Here is a 20,862-nt window from a genome sequence, read left to right on the forward strand (position 1 = left end):
AGCTGCCTGTTAAATGTTGGGTCACCGCAACACAGCCGCTGGATTCCCCGAAGCAAACAGGCAGCAGGAGGGTGACAACACCCCATGAATATCAAAAAGCTTTCAAGCTCATCACCATACAAAGCCCTTCAAGAAGTGACAGCACCTGTTGGTGCAGGCCACGGTGCAGCAGAGATACAAACAATTATTAATTTGTCACAGAACTCGGGGAGAGCTGAGCGATACCACGAGGTTACGCTTGGCACGGCGGAGCAGCAATCTGGTTTGTTGATTTTCCTGCTTATCTGTTTTAGGGCCAGCGGGTGTGCAAATGCAGCCTGGGATCAAAATAGGAATTTGCAAACATGGATTACATCCAATTTTGGTTCTAATTCTCAACGGAGTTCTTACACTTTTTTTTTTGCAATAAGCTCCAGGTAAATGCTAAATACGAGGATACCGTGAGGAATACTAACCAGGGCCTGGGAGGATGTGGGTTAAGCTCTCGTTTTCAGGGGGAGCTCATAGCTTGAAGTGCACAAATGCACATTAATGCCTCATTTATCTTCAATAGTATTTGAGGGAACTATGTGCGTGCTGGCTGAACTGAGTGCAGAGAGGAAGACAGAGTGAAACGTCAGATGGTTGGAGGAACATTCCCAGAAGGAAAAAGGGAAATATCTCACAGTCTTGCATGGTAAAATATTTAAACAAACAAACAAGTGGTTTTTCCTCTTGGTGCCTGCCAGTATTTCATCCTGCTAATCTCTCTCTGAAATGCTAGAACATGTTTTTATATAGATTACAAAAACGTTAGCTGCAAAGGTGCGTGTATGCTCAGAGGACAAGGCAGCCAGAGCAGGAACATTAGTTCAAAGGCTCTGAGAATAAGTCGCTCTTGCAAAGCAAGTGGTTTTTCTTTCGAGCCCCAGGAGTGAATAGAAGGGCAGCACACAAAATTACGTTCACTTATTTTTCCCAATGACTCCACTTTGGTGCACTTGACCAGAGGGTTGGAGTGGTGTTTTGGAGGTTCATTATAGTAATGAGATGTAAAAAGTGTACAGGGAAAAAATAAAAACCCAAAACTCCCCAAATTTGCAGCCTTTCCTCAGAACGCTACACATAGTTTTTTATCTATTTTTGAAGCACGGTTCACTTCTTAGGAAAGATCACAGAAGTGCCCAGCACGAGTAATTTTCCCTTTTTCTCTCTTTGGCAGCTAACTACTTCTTCCAGGAACCTCAGTATTTCTACCATTGAGAAAATAAAAGTGAGAACTGTTGAATAAAGACAATGGACTTCAAAGACGTGGATGGGGGGGACTGGCAGGTAACATCCCCCTGGGAAGGAATTCTAAGGGAAAAAGGAATCCAGGTTAGCTGACCATTTTAAGAGACAAAAAAAATGGTACAACTATTCCAACACAGACAAAAGATGTTAAGAGGCCAATATGTTTGCATTCAGAGCTCACTAATGACCTGAAAATCAAAAGTGAATTGGACAAAAAGTTGAAACAGGACACAGGTCTAAGGGAGTGTATAAATAGACAGCACAGGCATGCAGGGACAAAATCAGAATGGCCAAAGAGCAAAGTGAGTTTTCACCTGAAGGGAAGCAAAGGCAATGAGAAAGATTTCATAAATACATTAGAAATCTGAGGGAGAGAAGGAGAACAGGTCAGCCAGCAGGAAGAAAAAAATGAGCGCAAGACAGGTGAGGCAGAGAGGGAATGAAGGCTTGTACCTGCATTGCTGGATTTTCACACACAACAAGAAGTTGGTGCTGACAATAGCCTCCACACAAATTAAAAGCGACAACAATGTAAGTAGGGATGCAGGCTGGAATGGAGAACAGGTTAACGAATATTTAGTTAAGCTGGATGTAATCAAGACAGAAAGGCCTGATGAAATTTGCCCTGCAGAGAGGGAGCCATCTCTGAATAATTAGCCATTCTCATCTAGGACTTGTAGAGGACAGGTGACATCCCGGAACATTACAAAAGGGCAGACAGAGTACACCATCTTTTAAAAGGAGGCAAGACCGACTAAAGGAATTATGGACAAATCAAGCTAAAGTTCAATACACAGAAAGAACCTGGAAAAAAATATGAGTCAATATACAAGCATCCATGAGGATAATAATGTGCCAGGGAACAGCCAATATCTGTTTGATTGGAGCAAATAATAAATATCAAATAATCTGTTTTCCATTTTGACAGTGTAATTGGCCAGGTGGGAAGAGTAGATATGATCCACATTGACTTTGAGTAAGGCTTTAATATGGTTGCACACAGTCCCACCAAAAGCAAACACAATAACAGAATCTAAGAAAAACACCACACATTTTGAAATGAACGCTTAAAATACAAAATGTTGTTATCAATGATTTGCTAACAACCTGGGAGGACATAGTAAGCTCTCATGAGACCTCATGAATGAGTCTGGTCCTGTTTAATGCTTTCATTAATGACCTCGCTGATGGAATTGCCAATCTGCTTGCAAACTCCAAAAATGAAACCAAGCTGCGCACACTTTAGAGGACATGAGTGTCATTTAAAGAGATCTGGGTAATGAAGAGAGATGGGCTGGAATCAGTGAGATGAAATTCAATAAAGGCATCTGCAAATTATCACACTTAAAGAGAAAAAGCTGAATGTTCTTGTGAAAGGAGGACTGGCTGACCTGGAAGTGTACTGTGGGAAAGAGCAGGAATGAACAGTGGGACATGAACTGACTTAGTTACACCATCAGAGCAGTCAAGGACTGTGTGAAGTATCCTGGGATGTCTTACTGGGCATGGGCTGTGAAAGACATTGGAAACAACAGTCTACACTCCAAACATGCCAAAGATTTTTTAAGGGACAGCTTTTCCCTTTCCTTCCACCCTGTTTGTATGATTTTATCATCACCATAACGGCAATGAGCAATAACCAGCTGTTATTGCTGGGGATGCACTGCACCAAGCACTCTGCAAAGTCAAAATAAAGGAGACCTCCTACTCCACTGATCTTGCAGCAGCTCCAGCAAATGAGGCCGACAAAGTGCAGCAACGTGAGAGATTGGAACACAGTTGGGGGAGCAAAATGTCTTTTGTGCTTTCTCATCACTCCTATCAAATGATTTTTTTTCTCCTTAACCACATCCTGTGACTCAAATCTCAATCTCTGCTGAGAGCAAGTTCTAGGACACACAGTTTCTTTAAAAAAGCAACAAATCAAACCCACAAGACAACCTGGAAGCCAAACTTCCTTGAGCTGCAGAGAAAGCCTGCGTGGATCCATCTCTGGCAGCTCACCACTGCCAAGCTTCACATAGAATCCTCCTCATGCTCAGAAAATCCTGCAGAGTCTGCCTTTGGATGTTGTTTGATGATTTCTCTGTGTCTTCAGATGCCAGGATCACTTTGGTAAACTACACACCTGAGCAAACACTTTGAGTTCTTGACTCAAGATTTCAGTGCAATGCATGATGAGTTCTGTATTTAAAGCAATGCCACCTCTGCAGGAGCATTTGAAGCAGGCACCCTCCAGCCAGCAAGGAAGGCTTTAGGGAATATTGCTGGAAGCCTGAATGATGGCAGTGAAATTAGAAGCAGAAAGGCCTGGCAGACTGAGTACTAGATAAAAACAAAAGCTTTTGCTTCTGTTCTCAGAATTGAGACACAAATCTTTACTCACCAGCCAGAACTGCTGTAAAATGTGTTCAGCAGCAGCAGAAAACACTAAATTGCTTGGTAACTATGAGCTGCGTTAATTTTAGAGGCAGGAATGGATTCTTACATTGTAAAAGTCTTCACATTTTAAGTGCAACAGTGGCTGGTGCACATATTGCAAAGGCAACCCAAGAGTTATGAGAGCAGGAAGGTGAGAAGGTTTTCTGCAAATTCCTGTCATGCCTTGCTGCCTCTCTTTCCTTTGATGAAAGGGCAAATAGGATTTAACTCCTCATGACCTGTCAGACATATTATCTCAAGGAAGCAATAAAATGGAAGCACACATAAAACTGAAACATTGGGTGTGTCTGGCAGAGGTGGGGCAAAATCCAGGTCTCCAGGCAGTTTTACCAACAGTCACCCAAACAGGTTACCAACCCAAATGCAGATGGGAGGAGAGATGATATTCAGACATGGAGCCTTGAACAACACTGAATTTTGGCTCAGGAAATGTGGTGGTGTTCACAGGGGTCCCAGGATAAGGGAAGAGATGAGAATCTTGACTCCATGTTTCAGAAGGCTGATTTATTATTTTATGATATATATTATATTAAAAGAAAATGATATATTAAAATTATACTAAAGAAAGAGAAAGGATTTCATCAGAAGGCTAGAAAGGAATAGAAAGGAATGATAATAAAATCTTGTGACTGGCCAGAGAGTCAGAGACAGCTGGACTGTGATTGGTCATCAAGTAGAAACAATCTACATGAGACCAATCAAAGATGCACCTGTTGCATTCCACAGCAGCAGATAATTATTGTTTACATTTCGTTTCTGAGGCCTCTCAGGTTCTCAGGAGAAAAATCCTAGCAAAAGTATTCTTCAGAAAATATGTCTGTGACAAGGAAAACCCACAGCAGACTGGTCCCCTCACCACAGCCCCTCAGCTGACAGCAGCAAATTTCCTTTTCTTCATCCAGAGATTTACTTATGTGCAAGGCACAGGAAAACCCAACAGCTGTAGCTTGCTCTGATCTCCATCCCTCTACTCCCAGGCCAGGGTTTGCTGCTCCCCCTTACCCAGGATGATCCCGTTGGGCTCCTCGGGCGGCTGCCAGACGATGCGCACGGACGTCAGCCTCACCTCGGGGAACACCAGCCTCACGGGGGGCCCGGGGGCTGCAAGGCAACACGGAGAGCATGGAGCAAGGACTGCACACCACAGGGATCACAGCTTTTCTGCTCACCCCGTACAGAATCACGGCCTAAGTTGTATCTCTCCAATAGTGGTTGGAAGCACCCGTGCGTGTGCATAATATACATTTATTCTGTATATAAATATACATTCTGTCCATGGATAAAGGCTTCCAACACCCTTAGACACCAAACACAGCACAGACCAGTGCACCCTACACTGTTTCTTTACTGCACCATGAACTCTGAGCTCTATAGGGTTTTTCTCACTGCAGCATCACCACTGGTGTAACTGAGAACAAACCATGAAGCAAGACACCAAGCTGCCTTTACAGAGAGTTATATAGCAGAATCCACTTCATACCTCTTGGAATTCAATAATATCCCTTCCTTGTGTCATCAGCAGCAGCTTTGAACTGCTTCCTGACTTTACATTTGCATTTTAAACACTGAGGTGTGAGCAGGGGAACCTGAGGCAGGTGAGAGGCACATTAACACAAATGGTGCTGACCAGCCCAGGTTCACGAGGTGAGGAGATGCTAATTCATACATTACCATCCATGAATTTTCCCCTTCAGCACAAATTCCACCTGCATTACTCCCGGTGATACTTTTAATTAAGTTGAGCCCAGAGGAGACACAACATATTTATGTCAGGGGTATGGAGATGGAAGAACAATTAGTTTCATTTGCCAACATGCACTTAAGGAGGGAACTGCTATAATGGGGTTATCCAACACAAACAGTTTTAAGTATTTCTCATTACAGTGTGATATGTACATTTCATTGAGTGCTTTTCTCTCCCTGCAGAGTTCTGCTAATAGTAACTTTACTTATTTTTCCTTTCAAAGAACAGCCAGGTCCACACACAGGGAGTATGCTGAGAAAAAGGCTAAAAAAATGTCAGGGAGTTGTTCCTGTTCCTGACCCCACATGCTCCCACTCTTTCCTCCCCTGCACTGCATGGAAAATGTTTTGTTAAGTCAGAAGTCTGAATGTGTTTTCAGCCCAACCAAATTATCTTAACGAATTTACTTGTGTAAACCAATGTTTACTCCATTATTATTTTGAAAAGATTTTGATGAGAGACTTCAGAAGCCTCTCACACTGATCTCAACCTATTTATTCCTGAAAAGGTGATGAAAGTAAAAGCAGTTTTAGCATCTGCAAAGCCCAAAAATATTTCAAGAATTGAACCAAATTTCTGTAGAATTCCATCAGCAGGAATGCTTCCACCACACCAGTGTGCTCAGGGAGTGCTTGCTTGGGTTCCTGCAGGAACCCAACTGCACTGGGAACCTCCTAGAAAGTGCTGGAAGCAGCTGCAAAAGGAAGCTGGTAGGATCATCTTCCAAGGTCAATGCCTTATTCTTTTGAGGTTAAAAAAAAAAAAGGAGAGTGGATTACTGAAGTTGCAAATTCCACCTCTTTCTTTCAGTCCAGTCAGACCCAAATTTGTTTACTGCTTTCAACTGCAGCACATTTTTTTTTTAGCATGATTGAACTTCAATAGGAATTTATAATTGGTCTCTAAAATTGTCTTCAATAGAAATTATCTCCACCAAGCTACAGAGTTCAATATTAGAAGTTTTCTTCCTCTTCATTAGCTGCAGGGAAGGAGGAAAATAGGGGACACTGGTTTTCTGTGCTTTTGCCAGATTCTCAGCCCATGACCAATGGGATACTGCTGAGTTTTATACCAGGTTCAGCCAATGTCCTTTGGGTTCAAAGCTGAAAAAAAAATCCCAAAAATTGAAATATTTGTTGCCTACTCTTGCACCACTAGAAGAAATCTGCTTTATAAGGTTGGATCAGATAAGATGGCTATTTTGGCAGCCTTTAGACTCACCATCATCCTTGGTTCTCTCTGTCACTGCTGGGGAGCTGGGGACCCCATCCCCAATGCGGGTGAACGCCAGCACCTGGAGCTCGTAGAGGACAAACTTCCTCAGGCCTGAGAGCAGCACTGACTGGGTGTGGTTCCCCCTCACTGTCTGGCTCTTGGGTTCTGAGTCCAAATCCTTTGCTTTGTAAAGGATCTGCAGGATAAATGTGCATGAGACACAGAAGGAAAGGGATTGTTGCATGGGGACTGGAGAGAGGGAGATTCCTCCTTCTCACCCAGTATAAAATGAGAGAACATTCACCAATCACCCCTTTCAAAGCCAGCACACCTCCTGTATCTTCTCCAGCTGACTTTGGAGCAGTAAGAATACCCAGCAAGTAAATAATAAATACAAAATCATGTCCTGGTAATGCACTAAGAATCAAATGAGTGTGAAACTCCAGTTGCATACCTTGTAGCCCAGGATGAGACCATTCTGCTCAGACTCAGGAACTGCTGCCCAGGTCAGCAGGATCTGGGTTGAGCTCACGGCTTCAGCAGAGACATTCTCAGGAGGAGCAGAGGGAACTGGAACCACACAGCATCACCAAAGAGCAGAAATAGGTCAGACATAGCAGATAATCTTTTGCCATCTCCCTGCCAGCCCAAGAGTCTTCCAGGATCCCAGAGAAGAGTATTCAAACCCAAAAGAGCTGGAATATGTTTTAGACAATCCCTTCTCTTGTATTCATTCTACATCATCTTTATATTTCAGCCTGTCTCACAATTTCTTGCCAGTTCATCTCAGAAATGACAATGTTTGTAAAGAGCTAAACATTTAATACTTATCAGTGTCTACAGACAGACAGTAAATATTGACAGCTATGAATAAATTTCAAATTCTATATATCTGCAGTAATTAGAACCAAGTTTAAATTCCTGGACTTCTCCAGAAGCCTATCCCCCAGTATTTCTTTACCATACCTTTTATTCCCTATGCCAAAACCCAGAAGTCTCTCTGAATGTGAGTTTATCTTATAGCATGATCTGTTCTAACAAGAAGTTTTATGCCCCTGTGGCTTCCTATATTATCTGAAAGGAAATTGTAACATCTTGTCTAGAGCTAGCAATGATTCCCCCCCTGGATAGCACTGCCACTTCAGTAAGAAGTTCTTTAACCTATGCAGCCTTTTGATGATGTGATAGTGCTCAACATTTGCAAGACATCAATTAGAGATGGATGCATTAACACCAGGAGTGTTTTCAGGGATTGATATGGTGTCAATGAGAGATGCCTATTTCATCTCTGTTGCAAAATTGGCTCTCATGAAATGGCAAACATCATTAGGACTGATGGCACAGGAACACTGTAATTTTCTCTGACTCCAGAGAAGAGCAAACTTGCATTTTCCCATGCCATTAAAACTCAAAGTGCTGCAGAACCACACAACTGCAGCCTTTTGTAGGCAAGCTTAATAGCATGTCACGTTATGCAAGCAGGATGTGAGGCTATTTTTAAGAGTTCACATTTTATGCTGCCCTTTTGCATTTTTCCCCATGGCATTTCCAGCATCTGAAGGGTACAATCTTTTCTAAAGCCTGCTACACCTGTCAGACCTCCAGAAAACATTCACCAAGTTATGTTACACAAGCACTTAGGGACAGTACAGCTTGATTAGGGCTTGAATATATCACAAAAAGCAGCCCAAAGCTCTGCCAAAGGAAAGCTTTCCTGGCTGTCCGAGTGGAAGAACAGATCTGCTGTTTTGGAGGCGAGCTCCTGAAGCTCCTAGCAACATGAATGAGATAATGAGTATGACACCAGAATTAATAAAAATGGAAAAATCCCACCCCCAAAACGTGGTACCCCCACCCCTGTGCACTCAAGATTAACGGCAGAGACAGTAATTTCTGAAACAATTTCCCTGATACTAATTATTTGGGGCATAAGAAACAGAGCACCATCACATGACACTGCAGCAGACTGAAATCCAATTTTTTCCCCCCTCCAACACTGAAGTGTCTTTTTTTTTTTTTTAAATCTTCTCCCAGATTTATCCCCCACAAGGATATAATTATGTTAAAGGAAAATAGATTGCCAGGAGCCATGAATGTCTTTGGATAGCTGCCATAACTTTATCTGTAGATCTTCACAAAGAGCTACTCCCACATGAATCACTCCTGGAGAGAGAAAGGGTGGAGGTGGGTCACAAGAAACCGGGATGTGTAGAGGAAAGAAGCCCTTTCCAGCCACATTTATTTCTGTTTTATCTGGTTTGAGGCCTTTCAAAAGAGAAAAAGTTACTTTATTTTACAAATATTTATTTTCCTCTTTGATCAGCAGCCAGGAACTCTCCTGAATTCATAGAAGGTAGAGTCTGTGCCCGGGCTGGCTCTGAGGGCATCCTGGCTTTGAGGTGAGGATGGTCACACTGCTGGTGGGACACTGGACAGCTGACAAAGGAGTGAAGGAGGTTCATTAGCTCAGACCTCTCTCAATTCCCAGTGACAGAGCAGCTGAATGCCCCCTCTCACTGGAAAGGAATCTAAGTCCAATGCCTGAATGGTAAAAATCCTTGTGTTAATTGAGCAAGCTTTAAATCTTCAGTCCTCGCCTCACTGTCGAGAATTTGATTCTAATATGAATTCAGGAACTGCAAGTGATTTTATGGATCTTATTGTTGCTAGTCTTTTATCAAGTAACAGACTTTGATCGACCCTTTAAGAATGAATTGAAAGGTAACCTTCATTTCTCTGACCCATCTCGTCTCTCAGGAAGCTGTGATTCAAAGAAATTATAGTTGGCTAAGACTAATTAGTGAGTGAGGCACATAATCCCTCTTTCCTCTGCAAGCTCCCTTCTCTAATGCTGGTTTCCTTAAACTGTTGCACTGAAGACTTTGTTATAAGCTCCAAAAAGCTGAGTTCTCATTAGTAACCTGCAAGAACGGCACAGAAGCCAAGCAACAGTGTCCAAAAAAAATCCCAGAGCATGAACAAAATGAACCGGAAACACTGAAACTAAACGATGAGCTAATCCAGCAAAGTGCCAGCACGGAGCACTTCACAAGATCAAACGTAGGAAATCACAGAGTTACTGGCACTTTGCACTGGAATGTCAATAACAGCTCAAGTTTTTAAGGTTATCCACTAAAATCATGCATCTTCTTTCTACATCTGACACAGCCACATCCGATGTACAGCAAATTATGTTGTTTTATGTCTCTAACCGGGCCAAAACGAGGTTTTAATAAGCTAGTCTGTATTCTGGCTTTCTAGGAAAGCTAGAGAGTGGGATGCACTGGTTCTCTGCATTTTTGCAGCTCATTTAAGCTGCACATCCCTCACTCTTTTTGAAAGCAAAAATTAAAGTGGCACATTGTACATCTGATGTTGGCTAAGAAGTGCAAATTTCCAGCAAGGTTGATGGCAAAAGTAGCAGAGCTGCAGCACACATAAAATTAGGTACTGCAGGCCAAATCCTCAGCTTGTACAAATCCCCACAGTGACATTGGACTACATTTGAATTATCAAGAGATGCTCCATCACAGCACAGTAACTGCTCTGTGAAGGTCAGACTCCCAAGCACTGGGAGATTGATCCTTGCCATGGATGTGTGACCATGCTCCTACAGTAGCTCATCCTGTAAGACAAGTGTACACATTCATGTAGCTGAATATTAAGAGCACAAAATCCATTAAGGCACTGGGTTAGGTGTATCTGAGATGAATTTTTTTGAAAGCAACAGGGTCTGTATTTAAGAGGAAGCAGCCCTGCCAAGGTTGTTCTAATACATCAGATACCTCTGCAATTTCTTGCTTTCTCTATATTGGACCTACTGTCGTTGTCAATTTATTGAGTGGAAACTGAGCTTGTTACTCTGCAGTTATTTTACACCATAAAATTTAATGAGCTATTTAATTTCTAACATTACAAAAACATTTTGGATTGATAGAACCTGTCCTGTTTAAAAATCCTAATTCATCTCCCTCCACCTTCAGCTGCTTGCAATCCTATCCCAGATTTTCGTTTTAGGAATTCCCAACTGTTTTTCAAGTCAGTGTTACCAAAACCTACAGCATTATTTATTCCCTCCTAGTTTCTTTGGTTTTGATTTGTTTTATATATTCAAGAGCTTCAGAAACCAGTGAGCACTTGTAATGACATGCCCCACTATTGTTGTTGGCATTTGTGCTCAGCTATCAGTGCTGTGATTGCATAAGCTAAAGCAAACAAATGCTCAAACAGAGCTTTATTTTCAATAAAGATTTTGGGCTCCAGTGATTGCATTGCCATCAGATACCATGACCTGGTTTAGTGCCTGGGCTCTACTCCTTTATCTCCTTCGATGGCACAAAACATGGAACCAGGAGTTGTGCCAATGAAGCACCACATGATCCTGGCCAAGGCACCTCTGCCCAGCTGTGTGGGATGTTTACAACCCCCAGCACCAGCAAACCAACTTCCCTAAGACTCTGTGTCTAAAAAACGGAAAAAGAAATATTTTGAAGTGCTTGGAGAACATAAGCGATAAATGGAATTTTTCTTATAGTTCTGAAGACGGACCTAAAAGTGCTTTGACCTTTCTCTCTGTCTTTAAATATCTTTTATTTGCATTTTAACCCCATTTGACTGTGCATACAGGTTAATTCCAGATTCCCTGAAGTGCTTTCATACAGTTTGCTGCTAAGCCAGCACATCTTGTATATTCTAAATCTAGGAAGATACAGCCAAAAGTCTGAGCCCTGACTTGCTCTATGCAAGAAATCAGATGTCAGTATCAAAGCAAACACATGGAGAAAACCAAACAAGTCCTTACGGCCTAGATCACAGCTTTGTGTTATTTTGATCCCAGGTTCTGTGTGCCTCCCACAATCAGTTTCAAGTCAACCTTTTCTTAATACTCCCAGAGAAAATGCCAGATCCACGCGTAACCTCTGATCTTTAGATGCTGAGCAAGAGCGCTGCAATCCTAAGGTTTTATGAAATGACTTAATCTTAGTATTTGCTGCATTTCAAAAGAAGTGTTTGAAGAGCAGGGGAGAGGCGAAAGTGGAGGATGTGATATCTTTTTATTACGATACAGAACTGCTTTGTCTGGGTCGTGCTATCTCTAACTCCAGCACAAGCCTTCTTTAAAATACCTCTGGCAATCGCTTTGCAATTACTCCTTCCCAAAGAGCAACACTTCAATGGAGGGGGATGACTTTGTTTAGCTTTATCCCTGCCTAGTTCAAAGCAGAGTTATCTGAACCAGCAGACCAAACCCTGCTGTGCCTGGTCTCGCTCCCCACCAAGAAACACTGCATGGTACACAGGGCACAGACATGCACACATCAGGCATGCACAGGATTAAATCCCAAAACTTTCTTAACAAAGTAAAATTGCAAAAAAAAAAAAAAAAAAAAAGAGGGAAAAAAATCAGCATTGAACCTTGCACAAAGAAGTGTCACAAATAGATTTATTATTAAACTTTTAAACCACACATCACTCATTTTGTTGCTAACTTGCAACATAACTTTTCCTTTCCCATGTGCTTGTAGGGTAGGTCTGGAAATAAGTTTTGGGGAAGTCAACAGCTAGAGAGCAGCTTTTCAACATCTGCCTTCACTGCTCTCCTGAGCTAACAGTAATTTACTGTTGCCTGAGAGTGACAGCTTCCTTCTGATATTTGAAGTCTCTGTGCTTGCCTGGACAATTCAGCTCAACAATACAGCCCTGCTGCTCCAGGTCTGTGAGCAGGTTATGTCTACACAGCCTTGTACACACAATTTTGGAAGGCAGGTTTGAAAACGTGCCATCAGAAGCTCAGGTAAATATTTTATTTCTCTCTGGGTAATCAGCTCTCTAACGTGACTTGTGCCCTTTTAGAATTATTTGGTGCTTGAAATGAAATTTCAGGTAACCACAGCTGTGAGAAAATGTGCCTCAGGCTAGAAGCAGACAGGGAAAAGGGGGGGATTAGGGAAAATAGGGTACTGGAGAGGAAGAGGAGGCATGAGAGAGGTATCTAAGCCAGAAAAGTCTATATACGAGCTTCTCCTTGCACTGTCCACACTGGGGCAGAAATGGGGAGAGATTGTTTTGTTTGCTTTAAATAAAAAACCTGAAGGTTTGTGCATGAAAGCAAGGTAGGAATAAAAAAAAAGAAATAACCCTTCAAATGTCTGTATGTCTTTTTGCCTGCAGTGCATCTCAAGATAGTTTTTTTAAATTTAATTTCAGATTTCACGGCTCAGCAAGCAAAAAAATCCCACCCAACATCGAAACACCAAACTAAAAAATTAAAATCTGAACAAAAGGGCAGAAAGTGGTGAATTTCCTAGGTTTTCTGTGCTTGGACTCACCCGACTCCCGCGTCCGGCCTCTGACGGCCTCGCTCCAGGGCCCTGCCCCGATGGCGTTGAAGGCCTGGATCTGCAGCTCGTACTCCGTCCACTCCTGCAGCTCCTCCAGCGTGCACTCCCGTGCCAGGCGGTCGGGCAGCACCTTCAGCAGGGCTGGGGAGGGCAGGTCCACGCGCCACGCCCGGATCCTGTACCCCACCGACTCGGGGTTCCCGTTGTACTGCGTGTCAGGCAGCGGCTGCCGAGTGACAGGAAACACAACATCCCCGTCAGGACACACGGCCAGAGCTGGGAACTGACCCCAGCTACTCCTCAGGAGGGGACACAAGTGGCATCAGTAAGAAAAAAAAACAACAAAAAACCCCAGGAGCCAATGGTGATAAAACAGCTGCAGAGCTTAGTACTTTCTTAATGAGTGTCACTGTGAAAAATCTCAATGGGCTGCCACAATTGTCCATGTTTTTGTCTCTAGGTTAGGGGACATAGATGAGAAACAAAGAGCATGATTATTGTTCTTCATTACATAGTCCAGCTTGCCCCAAGGTTCTGTTCCTGAATCCATGTGCAGGCCATAGCAAGGCAAAAATGATCAAGAGGTTGATTTTCTGGTTTATGCTTCATGATTTCTACATTTCTGTGCTGCTTGGAATTTTTCTTTTGATTTTTTTACCTTAATTTTGAGCCAAGTAGGTTTGCTCACAAAACCAAGCCCTTTGCTGTGGGTGTATCAACAGAGATTATATGAATACAATATATTTCAGAGCTTTGTGATTAATTATGGAAATGAATGATAAATTGCTGAAGCATGTGACAAATTCATTTATGGTACATTTTTTGCCTTTTTTTTACTGACTCTCTGCCTACTCATTTATCAGTAGAGATTCATTCTAGTATTCTAACTCCCCAAGCAATTTCAGAGATTAAAATATGAAATAATTAGCCTACTTCATGAAGTTTGGAGTTTTTCTGCTGTAAAACTAACTACACGATGCCACGGATGGCTGAGATTCAGTTCTGATTCACTGGGAAAGCTGGATACACATTAACATTTCACAGCTTAGAAGACTCTACCCCGCAGGCATGCAGGGCTAGAAGCGTGACCCTCATTCTGCAGGAAGGGAGGAATCCCCAGCTCCCAGGGGAAAACAGATTCACCTGCAGGTCTTGAAATAAAAGACATTAAACACTTTCAAATATTGATGTTATTAAGCATGAAAAGCGTTTATCAGGTCATTTTTAGCTGTGGCTCTTGCTTCTCCTGAACCCTGCAGTTTGACTCATGGAAAACAGGCTTTCAGGCAGCACAATCTTAACGTTTTAAAGGCTCTTAAAACAACCTGGAGTTAATTTTGAGGAAGATATGTAGGTCTGGATACAGTGCCAACGTGGGCATGATATTCACACAGAAAAGCCATGACAGAGTTGTGTGGGGCCTCTCAAAGGGACTGCAATGGCTCTTCTGTGGGTAGTGAGGTGACACCTTCAAGCTTCAGGTTTTGGTCTGGCAAGGTTCAGCATTAAGTGCAGTGTCCTGTTGAGAAACTCAAATTATTCCTTTCCAACAGGAGAAAAACCTTCTTGTTCCCAGCCTGAATTTGACTTGCAGCCATAATGAGTTTATGCATGGAAAAGCTAACATTTGGGCAAAAGGAAACCTGTGCTTCATCAACTTCACACCACAGTAACCCCGGCGGAAAACTCTGCCTAACAGGGGTGAAGAAAAACCATTTTGGAGCAGGTTAATTGCCAAGTAAATCCCAACGTGGCAACTCCGCAGGTAACTGAGATGGGTAAAGGGGCACAGCGATGTCAGCAATTGCCGCATCTTTGCAATTAATCATTTATCTCTGCATTTTACCGCATAATTCCACACCAATTCAGCTAAATCTAATCTTCCCACAGGAGTGCCAGCCTCACTGCTGCTGCACCACAGCTCTGAGAACCACAGGATGCTGCCCATGGCTGGGGTGCACCTTCTGGGGACTGATTTGTACAGAGCAAACAAGCGAGCCCTGGAAAGCGGCAAATTGGCTCGAGCGCCCCGTCCCTGCCCTGTGTGTTGACCCAGACTGTGGTCCTGGAGCTCCTCAAAGCCAAGCTTTTACACACAGCCACATTCCCCTGATGAAGTGGCAGAAACAGCGGCAGTAGGCAATTTATTTGATTAATAAGGCACTTAAGGCAAGGCTCAGATTTCCGACTAGTCTGGAAAAGGAAACAATTTGGCTGTTGCTCCTCTGCACTGAGCGCGATGAGGAGGAGGAGGCACTCTGGGGAGGGCTCCCCTAGCTCAGGGGGAGCAGCCCCATCTCCACCCCTATCCCCACATCCCTCGAGCTGCTCACCACCCATCGCAGCCACAGGCTGGTCTCGCTGGCTGTGCGCACAGTGACGCTGCCGGGGGCCACGTCCGGCGGCGCCTGCAGGGTCTGGATGACCCGCGAGGGTTGGCTCAGGGGGCTGGGGCCCACCACGTTCACCTGCCGCATCCGGAACCTGCAGCAAGGGGGGAGAAAAGCAGCAAGTGTCACTGTCAGGGCTCAGGGAATGCTCCCTCTCTTCTCCAGGGAGGGAGGACGGGTGGAAAAATATGAATTAGCGGCTTTCGAAACGTTCCGCAAAGGTCGCCACACGCGGGTCCCCTTTGTATTCACTGCTGAATGCTTGATGGTAACTGCTTCCAGATCCTCTCAGGTATTTAAAAAATGAAAATGAGATTAGCTTAGGGTCTATTAGAAACTTAGGTATTTGTGTGAGAAATTTATGTTAATTATACCAAGCCTGATGAGCTTATGCTGGCAGTAAGTGATTTTCTCTGGTGATGCTTATACAATACATTCAGAAAGGTATTAAAATATCAAACTTCAGATAGTCTCATTCCCTGTCAATATAAAAAATATACTGGTGATAACATTTCCCCTCAATTACGTGTTGAAAGAGGCTGATTTATCCCTGTGCTGCATTTTCAGCCTTCCTGCACAAGAAAGATTAAGTTATTTAATATGGATATGCATCTTTAAAAAATACCCTGTCTGCTTCAAACCATCTCTTCTACAATAGAAATCCTTATTGGGTCACAAAAGATTTAGGGAAATCTTTTTTTACAAGGAGAACCACATAATTAAGATGTGCTCTATATTTCAGATACCTTCACCCATCACAAGCAACTGGAAGCACCCAGCACTTGCACATAAATACATGACCTGCTCACATTAAACCCTTAATTTTTGGACCTAATGACTGAGCTCGGGAAAAGGATGAGCCAGTCAACACAGCAGTGTTTATTTACCTGCTCTGATCTCCCTCCAAAGTGCACTGAAGGAAACACATTAAACAAATACTGTCCTGATTTCACCCTCAAACACTGGCCCAAAATATAGGGAAGAAGAATGGCCTGTGAAGAAGTGTTCTGATAATCAGCTCCCACCATGCATTTCCTCAGTGAGCAATGACTGAACCGTTCAGGGGACAGCAAATCCATTTGGCAACAGCTTTCTAGGTTTCAAAAATTTGTATAAAAATGGTCAAGACTGAAGCAAAACCAAAAAAGTTCCTATCTTTGCATGTAGGAGAGACAAAAAATACGCAAAATCCAAGGTGCTGCCTTGAGATGAAAAGTCAAAGGGAAGTGCATGTGTGAAGGATTCCAGCATAAAGTGGGACCATTCTAGAATTCAAGGAATACTAGAGAAAAATGACATGTAAGAATAAAATAAGCCAAAAAGTTTAACAACTGGGAAAAAACAATCAGCCCAAATTTCTCATATTCTTCATTATTTGCTATCCCAAAAATGTTTCTCTATGCACCTGTCTGGGAGTGCAAGTTTTCCTTACTCTTCATGGACAGTGAAGGTTGAACTGTGGTACAACCTGCACTTTCTTGCTCACCCCTGCCTTTGCAGCTTTAGGATCTGTCTTTATGAGGAGAGTAAAATCCTCTTAACCTGAAGATAATTTTCCTAAACCTCTGCACCAGAAGTCTCTACTTAAGTTCAAAAAAATTTTCAAAGACCTTTTAGTAAAACGTTTAGCTCTGGAAGATGAGGTTTAAAACACTTCAGTGGAGAGTTAGTGAGAAATTCAATATGTTCCTGGGTTTGTGACCAAGGGAGGAAAATTACATGCCAGCACTGAGTCAGTTGTAAATTACATGAGCTCTCCTTGGTTGCACCTACTCCTGGCTTACAACAGCACATGGGTTAGTTAATAGCCCCTTCAGCCAGCACAAAATGGACAAGTTTCTAGAGTACTGATTTAACACTTGCCACTGGATTTCCTTTCCACCAGCCTCTACATTTTAGCAAGCTGGATCATGAATGTATTTTCATTAGGGCTGAGTACCTCAAATTCTCCAGTCTTGTCTATACCACAGCATCACTTGGATTGGATTGATTTAAAAATCAATCTCGTTTAACTGGGGTGCACCCACAATGCAGAGTCACCTCAATCAGTTTAGGCATTGCTTATATCTATTAAGCTTAACTTGGTAAATTCCTATAAACAAAGGTTTCATCTAACTGATGTTACCAAATTAAGTTAAATCAATAAAGAGATGCTTAAGCTGATGCAAATATGTAATTACAGGTTTGCACCAGTTTAACCACGATTGATTTGTCACTGGCTGGTGCTCTCTTCAGGGAGGAAGTCACAGGATAGCAGCTACTTGTAAAACCATCTCACTGAGCACTTGAATTTCCCTCTCAACTGGATTTTATGTGAATTACAATTAACAATATCAGATTGGTAATTTTAAGTATAACCTATGAAAACAGCAAAGCTTTTCCCTTTTGTTCAGCTTATAAAACTCAGCCAGATGTTTCTGAATAGGAAAGCTGCTTCATGCTGCTATTTACTCTTTTTCTTTTCCATGTTGCAGAAAATTACCTGCTGTTCTTACCTGTAATGAGTGTAAGGAGTGAGGTTTGGTACCTCCAGCATCTGAGCATCAGGTTCATTCTCCACCTCATGAAGAGTCACCCATTCTTCTTCATCACCCAGCACACCAACCTGTACAAGGGAGAGGTTAGAAGGAATACAAAGTAGGTTATATATATATATATATGTAATACATATAACCTCTTTTACAATGTGTGTCATCACAGCAGTGGAAGCACAAATGCTGTTAAACACATTTTCCAGTTAATACCAATTTTTATATGACTAGTTATTTGTAAAGAGAAAAACCCAGCCAAGTTAGCCAAGTCTCCTTGTACCTGATGGGATTTCACTGGATCCTGTGATAAGATCCATTCCAGAAAAAACACCATGAGAGCAATAACACCCTGTTCAATCTTCCTGCCACAATACAAAAGTATCAAGTAGTAATATAAGAGAATGAAAAATAGCCTTGATAATAACTTGCAGGAACTGATGCATACTAAGTAAGTCTCAATGGAGGCAAAATGCCATGGAAATGAAGACAGAGAACAAAGTCAAAGAACAAAAGTGTTTTAACCTCATCTGCTGCTCTGCACTTAGACCAGACTTTTCCATGAGCAACCTTTTGTAGTAATTAATCACAACATGTTGCCCAACATGGGCCCTCAGCCACAGCAGAGTTAGAAGGGACTAAACACTGATGAGAATTGAGCATTGCTTTCTATGCAGCTTTCTGGAGATTAAATGAAGATGAATCAGGACTTAAAAGGAAACCAACAGGGAATGAGAGAGGCCAGAGCCTGACCTGGAAGATGCAGCGCACATGGGCAGGGCTGTGCCTGAGCCATGGGAGGAGTGTGGAGAAGGGGAGAAGAGAAGGGCTGGATGGCTGGGCTTCACTTTGGAGATTTGCAGGTGCTGAAACCCAGGGGAGCTCAGGCAAGGCCCCTGGAATAATCCCCCAGCACTGAGCATGTTCCTCTGGTGTTCCAATCCCACAATGGGTGGTTGCAGCCCAATTCCCTCACCCTGGTACCCACAGTGAGGGGTTGAAGGGTGGCAGAGGGTACCTGGGCAGCTCTTCCTTCAGTGTCTATTCACAGATTTAACATCCACAAAGACACCTTATCCCTTTTTAACCTACTGACACTACCTACTCTTATAGGCTGCTGTGGCAACACATTCCACAAGCTCACAACCCACTGTGTAAAGAGCCATTTCCTTTAATCTTTTCTAAACAGATCCCTTGCAAGTTCTGTGTACGAGTTACAGCCACAGACGCTGTCAAACACTCGACAGGCACCACAGCCCCAAGTATCTCGTGTACCCCAAGTACTTCAAATAGAAAATTAGGTTTCATTCACTCTTTTCTTTTCCCTTCAGAAGAAGCAGCCTGAATTATTTATAGATGTTTTAGTTCTTCGCTCACCCAGGACTTGATGTGCTGCATATTTATGTTTGTGCATGAAGAAATGACACAAAGAAAATTAGGCCAGAGAAGTAAGTTCTGCATTGCACTGTGGAAAGAAGCCCTCTCTGATCTTCCCAGCAGAACACTGATTCCATGGAGGATGTGGCTGGACAGCTCTTGATGGGCCTTTCAGACTTGTTGGTCACTGCCATAGACTAAACAACATATAAAATAGATGGTAGTGAAAATTATGGTAGTGAAAATTATGGACCTTTTAAAATTCCCAGTCCTAACTAAGCTCCATAAATTGTAGTGAAGCCCATGGATGTGGAATCTAAAGGGAAACAAGCTGAGATGGGTCTGCACGGTAAAACAGAACATCCCTAAACTGAACCTGCAGAACAAAGAATTGAGAAACAGATTTAAAAGGAAAAAAAAAGCCCTACACAAACAAAGAAAGAATGAGAGTGTTGATTTCAGTCAAGGAAACAGAGAACACTTTTTATTAAGTGAATTGTCTATTAATACTGTAGGAAGTCTATAGTAAATGCTTATTTTTGCAAATTTTGCACGTAACAGCATCACCTCCAAGTGCTGCAGTAATTGTATAGCAACAATCCACAGTGCTCTGGAGGCTGCAAATAATCTCCAGTGGTGACTAAGTTGTCTTTTTTGTATTCTAAGAGCAGTAAGAGCTTTTTAAAATATTTCTTACCTAACAAAATAATGAGAGAAAAAAAAAAAGGGTCCACAGGTTGCAATTGCTGTGCAGAGCAGGCAGGTCATTAATACACATTAAGGACCACAAAGCCCAGCAGAGCTGACATTGTCTCAGCGAGACATTTTCTGGTGGGCTGCAAAGGTGGAAATATTAAGGATCTTGTACTAGGTCCGTGTTGCTTGGAAGAAGTTTAATTTATTTATTTAATACATATATGTATGTATTCTCAGAAGTGAGCCTGAGAAGAAAACCTTCAGTGATGGACTTTATATTTTAAACTTTCCCAAAATCTATAGCAGATTCCAAGTTTCAGGCGAGGGAAGGAAAAGAAAACTATTTTTGCTCAAACACTCTGATGTCAGATCAGAGGAAACTTATCAGTTTCAAGAATCAGAGTACAAAGGGATTCCCACGGGGCAGAGAGAACCACGGGCAGTGGTTGGGATAAAAGAGTCCTTTGAGGGGCAGGAGAACCCACTCTGAGCCGCTCTGCAGAACATCAAGTGAAGTTAAAGGCTTTTCTTTCTTGTAGCTGTTTTTTTGGATAACAGTGTATGCACACTTCAGAGCAGGATGGTGTTTGTTGACAGATCACACACGCTCGTGGGTGCTTTGTTTTGGGAGGCAGATGAGGCACCAGCTGCTTTTCTGTTACCATCAGCAGAAAAACTCCTTGAGGAACACACTCTGCACCCTCCCAGCTCCCTGTGCCACGGGGCCACAGCCCCCAGGGACCCCAGCACTGCCACAATAAAAACACCTCTGTCCCCTGAGACACTTCAGAGGATGCTCAATAACCATCAGCCATCACTGCTCAGCACATATTCATTGCCATCTCTCAGCTGCTCCC

General features: G+C 42.7%; 1 protein-coding gene across 1 annotated transcript in view; it reads right to left on the reverse strand.

Moving 5' to 3' along the window:
- SDK1 (sidekick cell adhesion molecule 1) overlaps window positions 1-20,862 on the reverse strand; it is a 389,058-nt gene that overhangs the window by 73,522 nt on the left and 294,674 nt on the right. The window contains exons 23-28 of the mRNA XM_030958488.1: window positions 17,900-18,009; window positions 15,348-15,498; window positions 13,003-13,240; window positions 7,128-7,243; window positions 6,680-6,869; window positions 4,717-4,815 (exon numbers count right to left, since the gene is read on the reverse strand). Coding sequence (XP_030814348.1) covers window positions 4,717-4,815; window positions 6,680-6,869; window positions 7,128-7,243; window positions 13,003-13,240; window positions 15,348-15,498; window positions 17,900-18,009 — 904 coding nt within the window. The remainder of the gene's footprint in view (window positions 1-4,716; window positions 4,816-6,679; window positions 6,870-7,127; window positions 7,244-13,002; window positions 13,241-15,347; window positions 15,499-17,899; window positions 18,010-20,862) is intronic.

This window comes from Camarhynchus parvulus, chromosome 14 (assembly GCF_901933205.1).
Source record: "Camarhynchus parvulus chromosome 14, STF_HiC, whole genome shotgun sequence".
NCBI lineage: Eukaryota > Metazoa > Chordata > Aves > Passeriformes > Thraupidae > Camarhynchus > Camarhynchus parvulus.